Consider the following 10454-nt stretch of genomic DNA (forward strand, 5'->3'; position numbering starts at 1 on the left):
AGGCTCTGCAGGGGCTCCCTTTCCCTCCCCCCAGCAGAAGAAGAGCCCAGGGTGAGGCAGGACCCACCTGGCTCTCCGTGGGCATCGATCTGCAGCACGAGGTCGGTGATCAGGTCAAGGTCCAGGACGCACTCATCATCGGATTGCTGGGAAGAACAGGACAGGGGGCTCAGGGGGTGTCAGCACAGCACAGCACAGGTCAAAGCACCCTCTGCAGGCAGCAAACGCCTCACTTGACAGCCTGCCCAGGACCTGGAGCCAGGAGCCTGCTCTGGGCTCCATCTGGAGCCTGCTCTGGTCACAAGTGCTGCCAGTTTCCCTGCTGTTAAGAGGGAATGTACAGTCCCTTCCCACTGTCCAGATCTGTGCACCTCTCCTGAACAGCACCTCACAAGTAACAGAATTGCCACGAGATTTTTGTGGACAAATCTGCCACATGCACCTGGGGAGTTCAAATCCATCAGGCTCTGAGCAGCAGCTTCTGTAGCTCTCAGGAATTTGGAACAGAATATTAAAGCTCAGATAAAATCCCTGCCACAGCAGAAGCAGGAAGAATGTCCTGGAGGCAATGGGATACCCCAAGCGAGTTTGCTGATGATCCAGGACTGGAAGAAGTGGCTGATACTCCAGACACTTGCTCAGCCACAGGGAGGGATCTCTCCAGGCTGGAAAAATGGACTGACAAACTCCAGACCAGCTGGCTGGACCAGAAAACGTCTGGAGATGCTGGCCAACCTCTGTGACTGTGTGACTCCCATGACCCACCGCTGGTGTAGGATTACCCAGAGCACTGCACACGTCTGGAGGGCATTTTCCAGAGGGTCAGAGCAGCTGCAGAAAGCAGCAATCAGGGAATTCAGTCATGCAGGACGGTGAGCACTGAGGTAACAGTGCTGGAAGCCACAACCATCCCAGTCCTGGGCCAGGCTTGCCTAGGGTGTGCAAACATTCAACTCTGTGTCTGTGTACACACAGCCATGAGCTCTCAGCCTACTCAAACATCAAACTTCCCATTAAAGGGATACAAAAGTAACTTGACCCCAATGCTAAGTCATCTTTATGCACAATTTAATCAAAATACTCTGGGGTTCTACTAAGCTGACTTCACCTCACAAGGACTGGCGTGGAGTTAAAGCTAAGCAAATGTCCAACAACCACAGGGAAGCAGGAGCAGTCCCAGGCCCGGACTGTCCCCCTGCTGACAGGCCAGAAGCCAGTGCCCCATGCATGGGGACAGCTTCCCCCTCGCTGCACACCCACCTTGATCTCGTAGTGCCGGTGCCGGTGCCGGCCCAGCTTGGCCAGGATCTCCTCCAGGTAGTATTCCTTCACCGGGTACATGAATCCCGGCACCTTGACCACGGGACAATCCCCAAAGTAGTGCGAGAAGCGCTGGTTGTCCCCCGTGGCGCTCATGAGCACCAGGCGCAGGTCGGGGTTCAGCTTCTGGATGCCTTTGAGCAGGATGAGCAGGAAATCCGTGTTCACGTCCCGCTCGTGCACCTCGTCCACCACCACGTGGCTGACGCCCTCCAGGCTGGGGTTGCCCTGCAGCTTCCTGAGCAGGATGCCCACGGTGCAGAAGAGCAGGGCCCCTCCCCGGGCAGGGGGCTTGCTCTCCAGCCGCACCTGGTAGCCCACGTTCTTCCTCATGTTGGGCCCCAGCTCCTGCGCCACGCGCTGGGCCACCGAGATGGCGCTGATGCGGCGGGGCTGGGTGATGACCACGTTGCAGCGCGCGCCGCGGCCCTCCAGGATGTAGTGTTCCAGCAGCAGCTGCGGGATCCGCGTGGTCTTCCCGCAGCCCGTGTCTCCCGCGATCACCACCACGGGGTTCTGCTCGATGGCTGACAGGATGGTGTCCTTGTGAGGGTCTACTGGCAGCGGGTGGCTCTCCTGCCAGGAGGCTCCTCTCCTTTTCCAGAGGGCCAGCAGGTTCTGGCTAAGGCGCACTTCCTCTGCTTCCAGCATGGGGATGTAGGTCTTGCCCGTGATGGCGTCGCTGATGGCACCAGATTCCTTGGTCAGGTTCATCATGTCATCGGCAATGCGGGGCCTGGACTCCCTGATGTCCACGGGGTACTGGGAAAGGGGGAGGAAGCAGGCAAGGACAGCAAGGTTAGTGCTGGTCCTGAGAAGGACAGAAAGGAACAAGTGCCTGGAACAGACTCAGCCAGTCTGGCTTGGCCAAGGCTGTGCCAAGGTCTCCTCAGATCTTAGGTAACTCAGTCTTGTGCTGAACTGAGGTTATTTAAAGTGAGAACTAATTTGGGCAGCCCCCGGTGTGCTCCTTGCTGCATTCCCTATTTTAGGAGGGGTATTAGTGCTGCTGCTGGACTGGCAGGCACAGACCAGTAACTTCAGCTCTGCAATGCAACAGCCCCTCAAAGACAACTTTTGGAAACTATCAAGTTATACCACCACCCAGACACATAACTTATGCAAAACACAAGCTTTTGGCTAAGCCAGAAATATTCTGTCTTGGCAAAAGAAAAAACTGGAGTCCCACATCCCACAAGAAGAACTACAAGGAGCAAGAGGTCAGGAATTGTCTAGAACACAAATCAAAGCATTGGCCCAGATGTTCATGGGATTAAAAGTTGCTGAACTTTTAATCAATCACATGTTTTGGATTCAACCTTAAGAATCCCAGAGTCTTCCAAAAGGGAAGGCCACTGCCCAGAAAGGGTCTCCCTTCTCCAAAGGGCAGCAGAGAGTGATCAGTTTTGTGGCAACAATCAAACCACGAATTTCCTCAACATTCTGACAGGAAGCTTTCAAACACGTCCAATTCCTGAAGTGAGAAGGGACCAGGCCCAGGGGATCCTCAGGGGGCTGAGCCTTACGTGGTTCAGGTAGTTCTCGATCTTGCGCAGGGTGGCCTCAGGGACTTTGATGTGGCAGGGCTTCCTCTGGTTCTCCCCCAGCTCCCTCAGGGAAGTCATGTTGTACATGGCATGGCTCAGGGGGTTGTTGTTCTTGTCCACCAGGCCAAGGCTCTGCAGAGAACAGGCAAACAACATCATCAAGTCTGAGGCTGCTCACACCAAGGGCTGGGATACAGAGCACTTGCATCCCACGTTTGGATAGGCCAACTCCCTACCATCCCAAACCCACCAATTCCTGCTTTTCTTGCCACAGCAAGAAACCAGACATGATCCCACTCCAGCTCTGGAGGACCAGACACACCAGAACCAACAACCTGCCCTGATACTGCACCTGCAAGGCCTCAAGCAGACCCATCAGAGGAACAGCAGCCATGACTGCAAACCCCTCTTGTTGAGTCCCTTGCTGTGGTTCTGGCATGCTGTGAATCCCAAGGTTTGGAAACAGATGTTTATTAAGCATTAGCTCATTACACAAGTCAAAGCTCAGGACGTTTCCAGCATCCCCTGGCAGGCTCCAAGCCAGTGAGCGAGGCAGAAGGAGCCTGTGTCCAGAGGCACATACCAAGGGATGCAGCAGCCAGGGGCACTCACCTTCAGCTTCTGGCAGGCCAGAGCTGCTGCCTTGTTCTCGGCCTCCACCTTGCGCCGGCCCTTGGCAGCGAAGGTCATGGGGCAGGGCCAGCGCAGCGTCAGCTTGCAGATCTTGGTCTTGGTGCCCACCGTGCGGAACTGCATGTACTCCTGCAGGAACGACAGGGGCTCTGGGGGACAGCAGGGACCAGCCAGCCCCTGCCCAGACACCCCAACAACCCCACCTGGGCCTGAGAGCGGTGTTCAAACGCTCCTGGAGCTCTGGCAGCCTCAGGGCTGTGCCTGTTCCTTGGGGAGCCTGGGCAGTGCCCAGTGCCCTCTGGGGAAGAACCTTCCCTCATCTCCCACCTAAACCTGCCCTGGCCCAGCTCCAGCTGTTCCCTGGGTCCTATCCCTGTCACAGGGAGCAGAGATTGGAGCTGTCCCTCAGGAGGAGCTGCAGCCCCCGCTGAGCTCTGCCCTCAGTCTGCTCTGCTCCAGCTGACCTCAGCCACTCCTTGTGTGGCTCCTCTGACCTTTCACCATGGGTTTTTTTGCTGAATTTGTTGGATTTTTTTAATGGAGCACTAGAAGAAGGTTACTGCACTGAACTCCACCCCCCAGCTCACAAGGCGCTGTCTAAGCCAAAGTGAGAGCAGACAACTGTGGGGAACATCCTGAGAGCCTCAGGGTGGAGCTCAGCTCCTTTCTGCTGAGCACACGAGCTCTGGGAGGTGGGTGACACATCCTGGGAAGGAAGATCACCGGATACGGGCAAGAGTGGAGCTGTGGAAAGATTCTATCAGCACAGAAGTTACACATCACTCCCAGCAACACAAACTTGTGCTTGTTACAGGTATATGGGGAAAGGAAACCTTAGAAAATACCTCCTTCATTCAGATAGCAGCTCCTCCACTGCCCTGGCCTCAGGAGCAACATTCCTCATGGTTCTGTTAAGACATTCCCTCAGCTCTCACCACAAAGTCTTTCCTTCGCTGTTCACACTGATTTCTCTAGGCCTAGTTTTAACCTCCCTCCTCTCCCCAGCTCTGTTGCCCAAAGAAAGCACCCAAAGTGATTGCAATTGGAGCCCCTGAGCTTCCTCCCTGGCATGGGTCAGACAGCATCTTACCTTGACTGTGGAGGAAGAGGTTGCAATCTGAATCACTTGGGCCAGGAGGTTTTTGGGAAGTGGGAACTGCGTCAGGGCACGGATGGCAGTGTTGTCATCTGTCATGTCAATGGAACCCCCTCCTCGGCTGCATGGGACAAGAGTAGAGCTGGATGTGCAAATGCCCACTTGTGCTCAGACCTGCCTCACTCCACGAGTGCTACTGAGCTCTGAAACGACTCTGTTAAAGCCCAGGTAATTCTGGTCATGGGCAGAGTCCTGCTGTCCCTTGGTACTAAAATCTGTCAGTCACAACCACCCAGCGCAGCAAAGCCACCTACTACAGAGGGATCAAACCTTTACACCAAGGCTACAAACCAGATGGCATCAACAGATTGAGACAGATTTAATTAATAAATAATTCTGAATTTAAAAAACACGTCACAGAAATAACCACCATCACCTACATCTCTTACAGATCTTGCTCCTGCTGCCTATTAAAAAGCCAAGATCTGTGCTCATAAAGTCAAGCAGGCAGCTATGGGGATGGAAGGGAGCAGATTTAACATTGCCCTCAAAACCAGGGTGGTCAAAACCTGGCGTAAGTGCACGTGCACCACTTCTGGGGATGGAAGTGTCTTGAGGCACAGAAGAATCAGGCAGGTAACAAGACTGGCAGCATTCTCTCCAGAGGGCAGAGCTGCACAGAACAAGTCTATGCATTCCCTGGACTGCAGCCAGGTACCAGACCAGGCTGCCCCACTATTCCTTTGGCCCATCTCCAGCCCTCCCCAGCCACAGGAAACCCCTCCCTTCCCCCTGCCCTGGCTCAGCATTCCCAGGCAGACCCACCTGGCGTCTCTGCCGGGGGTGCGGGCGTCCTGGTGCGCCATGGGCAGGTAGTCCGAGACATCGATGGCCTCCTCCTCCAGCTCCCCTTCCTCCAGCTCCCCCTCCTCCAGCTCCCCTTCCTCCAGCTCCTCCCTCCTCATGGCTTTGGGCATCCTGCCCTGCTCCATGGGCTGGATGGCATCGTCGGGCTCCATGCGGCGCCAGCAGGTGGACAGGTCGGCAAGGGAGGGCCCGGACTTGGAGCGCCACTTGCCCTCGGAGCACCAGCGCTCGTCGGGACAGCCCAGCTGCTCGGCCAGCAGCCGGTACTTGGCCGCATCGAAGAGCTCGTTCCGGGGGCCCAGCAAGCCCCAGCCCTGCAGGGAGACAGAGCAGCTCTGGGAACCAGCCCACACCCTGCTGGGGACGGGGGCAGGAGCGGCCCCCTCCCTCCCCCAGCAAAGACAGAGCGAGGAAAGGCACCTGCAGGAGCTCTGAACTTCCCCCCAGCACTGCTCTGTCCCAAGGGGAATCTGGTCCCTGCCCTCCCTCCCTTCCCAGGGTATGGCTCTCAGCCCCACACAGCTCCTTAGAATGTAAAACCCCAGTAAATCCTGGCCCACCAAACTCTTGAAAGCACCCTCAGAGCAGGAAATGCATCTTTTTGGGAAGGCTAGCGTGAACTAGCATAATCTGGGATAATACAGGCTGAGAATTCAGGGAATGGTGCATCTCCTTCCTTTTTCTAGGAACAGTTATTTGTACAAGCAGCAGGAAAATGTCCCTAACCTGTCAGGTTCTGGAGCAAGCCTGCAGTAATTAAAAACTCTCCTACCATCACCATTTAGGACTGAACCTTGCAGGAAGCTCCAGACATATCCAGAGTGCAGCACACACCATTTTGAAATTACCAGACTGCTGCAATAAGTTCTAGCTTTAACTTTAATAAATTAAAAGTTGCAGTTGTAGGCCATTTAATGGCCTTAGTGGCCCTGTATTAGAAAAAGCTGTATTATTTTGTGCTGTGCGAGTGCCTAAGACATCAAATTTCACCTGGCTCGCTGTTGTAGTCAAAGCCTCTCTATTCACTCTCTGCACTAATTAGACACTATTAATTTTCTTGAACTGATGACTTTTTAAGGCAGCATTTGTAGCTCTTTCTATAGCTGTGATCACACAAGGCCTCCCATCTTCTGCCAGGTTCCAGTTTAGCTGGCAAAGAAAGCTTTGCATGTTCAATCTGTGGTTTCAGGTGGTTGGGTTTCGGTTTAAGTTTTAAAATACACTTCAGGCATTTCCAAAATGTGGGGAAAATGTATCAGTAGGATATTTTCCTTCCTTTGAAAACCTCCAGGGTCTCAAAGAAAGCAGGGAACTGGACTAGAGAGGATAAAACCAGGATGCATTCCCAGTGAATGCTGACTGACTGAGGTGGAATGAAGTCAGTGAGTGAGACAAGTTTTGCTGATCACAGAATTAGAGGATTAGTTTAAGCAGCTGAAGAAGCTGAGTTTTCACACTGCCCTCCTGAATTTCTGAAGGCTGGCTATTTCCTTAAAGAGCATTCTGATCTACAAGCTAATCAAAAGCTGTCTCACTGCCAGAGCAGCCACAGCATCCTCTCCTGAGCACAGAGATACCCCTGTTCCCACTGAATAGATTAACAGGAAACTCCAAAATCAGTCTCACTTGCTCAAGGTAACACAGAACAGCCAGGGGCAGAGCTGGAGATAAAACTGCATCTTTTTCTCAGCTATAAAAGAGTGACCTTTATCGTTTTACTGTGCCTGTTTGATACTGGCTGCACACACCCATTTCCAGCCATAAATAAGTGCCAAACAAAGCATAACTGTAGAGTAATAGTAAATTACTACATGTAATTGCCACACTGATGAAGAGGAATAGGAGGCTCGGAAGGTCCTACAACTGCAAACACACCCATCTGCACTGGCAGAAGTGGGAATTAGTGACCAGCAAACCCACCTGAGGGAAACTCTACTCACTGTAGAGGCTAAGGAGCTGATTAAGGTCCAGGACAAAAGGAACAAGGACCAGGACTACCTGGAGCAAGTGGGATTTTAAGCTCAAATGGATTCAGACTCAGGTCTTGACCCTCTATCCCTGACTACCAGAGGGGCCCACTAAGGGAGTGCCCAGGCAAAGAGGAAGAGCTCCCATCAGCAGGCCAGGCTGGCTGCGCAGTGCAGGGTGAGCCTGGCCAGCTGAGCAGCAGCAGGGCTCACCTTGAAGAGCTGGCACGCTGCAGCCGCCGCCTGCCGCTCCGCGTCGATCTTCTTGGTCCCATAGCCCTCCACTTCCACATTCTTGGGCCACTTTATATGGAGAGTGACTTTCTGAAAGGCAAGGAGAGCCACGGGGTGAGCTGGGCAAGCTCTCCCCTCCAGCAGAGCACACCCACTCCACCCATCTCTACACTCCAGGCAAAGAAGAGAAATGCAGAAGAGCACTGAACAAAGTGCTGCCTTGGTCCCTTCAGGGGAATCAACCATCCCTGCACCCCAGGCAAAGAGGAGAAATACAGAAGAGCACTGAACAAAGCACTGCCTTGGACCCTTCAGGGGAGCTCCATGGGAGGAGCTCTGCAGGAAAAGGCTGAGCAGGGCACAGGGGTGCCACAGCCCCACAGGAGCTGGGGTCCAGCACAGGCTGTGGTGTCACAGGGTGTCAGCTCCCAGCGATAAATGCCAGGAGCACATTACAGAACAATTCCATCCCAGTGTCCCTGTGCTCACTGCAGCAGCCAGAGCGTGCCCTGGAGCAGATCCTCTCTCCAGCTGCAACAGCCAGGAAATCTTCCCAACTGCTTCCTCCCTGTGATGGAAGCAGCACAGGACTGCCTCAGCTCCCAGGCACCCCAGCACTCACAGGGCACAGGAGCACCCAGCTCCAGCCAACCCTGGCAGAACCACAGCCCCAGCACAGCTCCTGCAAGGGAGCATGAAAAACCTGCAGAGGCAAAGAATGCTGAGAGCTGAACTTTGCCCTCTTCAAAGAAGAGCTCCAAATCAAGAGCTCGCTCAGCTCCCAGCCCTGCAGATGCCACAGGGCTCCAAGAGGGAAATGCCCAGGGAATTCTCTCCAGCTTGTGCAGCACACATGAAAGGCAGCAGTGGATCCCCCAAGGCTGGAGCACAGGCTCCTGACTCCCCAGCACCTGGCTGGCTGCCTTCCTGCCCCTGAACCTGGCTCAGGGAGGGAATTGCTATGGGTTTTGCCTCGGGCACAGCCTGGAAAGCACAAACCTGCTGGGAAAAAAGGTGTCTCAGGAAGGCCAAGTGCTCACAACCCCCCTGTTCACATCCAACAGGAGCTCTCCAGGCTCTCACCTGTCCTTCTGCCCACATTTGCTGGGTTGCTCTTCCTTTGTGAGCCAACCCTCATTTTTTTCCCAAGGCTCCTTTATCTCCTTTATCATTTTCCTGGTTTAGTTTTTTGTTTTAATCTGAAGTTACTCTCCACATTAATCTATTTAAGTGCTGCCAAGAATGGGAACCAATTACACAAACTAATGTGATGAGGCACTGCCTGGGGTACTCCAAATTTTAGGGATGAGGCACTGGCTACGGTATTCCAGAATTTAAGTTGGGAAACTGCACTACTGCTTGAGAAAGAGCAAGAAAAACAACCAGAAATAATGAAGAACTCTGAAGTAACATTACTAATGTATCCCCTAAAATCCAGGGATGCTTAAAAAGGATGTGGCAATAAAAACTGTCTGGGAAATTTTAGACAGAATGTTATTGGAAAATGTTAAGCCATCAGAACTGAGTCTTTTCCTGGAATGTAGGTTACAGTTAAACTTCAGCTGGAAAGGGCTTTCAGCTCTGGAATGAGCTGGTGTGACAGGAGGAGGCACAGCCTTGACCATGGAGCACCATTAGGTAAGAATTCCTGCTCAGTTCACAGCCCAGACATGGATTTGGGGCTCTGGCACCCCAGTGACAGCTCAAACTACCTGGAAAACTGTTTGCTTGGAATTCCTCTGCTTCATTTAACAAACAAAGAGGCTGCATTTCATTCTGCTCTTAAGTACTATTAGAAGCCTCCCTCCATTGCAAAGAAACTCCTCTTTTCTGCTCACAATTGGACATTTTAGGCTTCGGAATTTGTTCTATTGGAATTTACAATCAAATCTAGGGGTCCTAAGGGCTAAAATACAGCTTTTAAATCTTAATTTTCTAAGGTAGTAGGACACCTTTAAGCACAGACTGTGTGTCCTTCTGCTGAGAAAGGCCAGATACAGCAAGTCACTTAAAAATATCCATACAAGAAGTGGAATAGCACCTGCACTTATACACCTTTAAAGCACATGAATATCAGGAAAAATAGGAAGAAGTGAGAATATTTCTTGTTCGAAAGATTATCACACAACTTTTAAATGGAATTAAAACTCTCCTATGATTTTCTCTGGGAAGTTACTTCCAGGATTAGCAGTTCCATGGCTCCCCTCCCACTCTCTGTGTCCCACCCTTCCAGCAGCAAGGATTACCTTTTTCCTTGGCCCATTAGTATGGATGTACACCAGCTTGTCCCTGGCATGGGAAATGCCCAGGGCTCGGCCAATCACACTGTTGAGCAAGTTCTTAGGCTGTGGAAATTCCTTTAGTAAATCTCTGGAATCTGGAACAAAAAAAGAAGAGGAATTAAATGTCTCCCAATTGCTGTGCAGTCCCATCCAGAGCTGTGTTCCAGCACTGGCTCAGAGGGGAGGACAGGGGGCAGCCAGAGGGCCCAGGGTTCACCTGCAGCATCTCCAGGCACCACTGAGCTCCCAAATCCCTGAGGTTGGGAGAGACTTCCAGGATCATCAAACCCACCCTGCGTCCAATGCCCTCCTTGTCCCCAGCCCAGAGCTCTGAGTGCCACCTCCAGGAGTTCCTGGGACACCTGCAGGGATGGGCACTCACAGCCTCCCTGGGCAGTGCCAAGGCCTGAGCTCCCTTTCCATGGGGAAATTCCTGCTATGCCCACCCTGAGCCTGCCCTGGCCCAGCCTGAGGCCGTTCCCTCTCCTTCTGTTGTTGTTTGTTTCAG

At 52.9% G+C, this 10454-nt stretch overlaps 1 protein-coding gene across 1 annotated transcript in view; it reads right to left on the minus strand.

Annotated features, from left to right (window-relative positions):
* The window catches only part of DHX30 (DExH-box helicase 30), a 28331-nt gene that overhangs the window by 8205 nt on the left and 9672 nt on the right, over nucleotides 1–10454 (minus strand). Inside the window, exons 2-9 of the mRNA XM_005428010.3 lie at nucleotides 9911–10041; nucleotides 7644–7754; nucleotides 5422–5777; nucleotides 4591–4717; nucleotides 3480–3629; nucleotides 2847–2999; nucleotides 1261–2082; nucleotides 68–146 (exon numbers count right to left, since the gene is read on the minus strand). Of these exons, the coding sequence (XP_005428067.2) occupies nucleotides 68–146; nucleotides 1261–2082; nucleotides 2847–2999; nucleotides 3480–3629; nucleotides 4591–4717; nucleotides 5422–5777; nucleotides 7644–7754; nucleotides 9911–10041 (1929 nt within the window). The remainder of the gene's footprint in view (nucleotides 1–67; nucleotides 147–1260; nucleotides 2083–2846; nucleotides 3000–3479; nucleotides 3630–4590; nucleotides 4718–5421; nucleotides 5778–7643; nucleotides 7755–9910; nucleotides 10042–10454) is intronic.

This window comes from Geospiza fortis, unplaced genomic scaffold (assembly GCF_000277835.1).
Source record: "Geospiza fortis unplaced genomic scaffold, GeoFor_1.0 scaffold178, whole genome shotgun sequence".
Classification (NCBI taxonomy): domain Eukaryota; kingdom Metazoa; phylum Chordata; class Aves; order Passeriformes; family Thraupidae; genus Geospiza; species Geospiza fortis.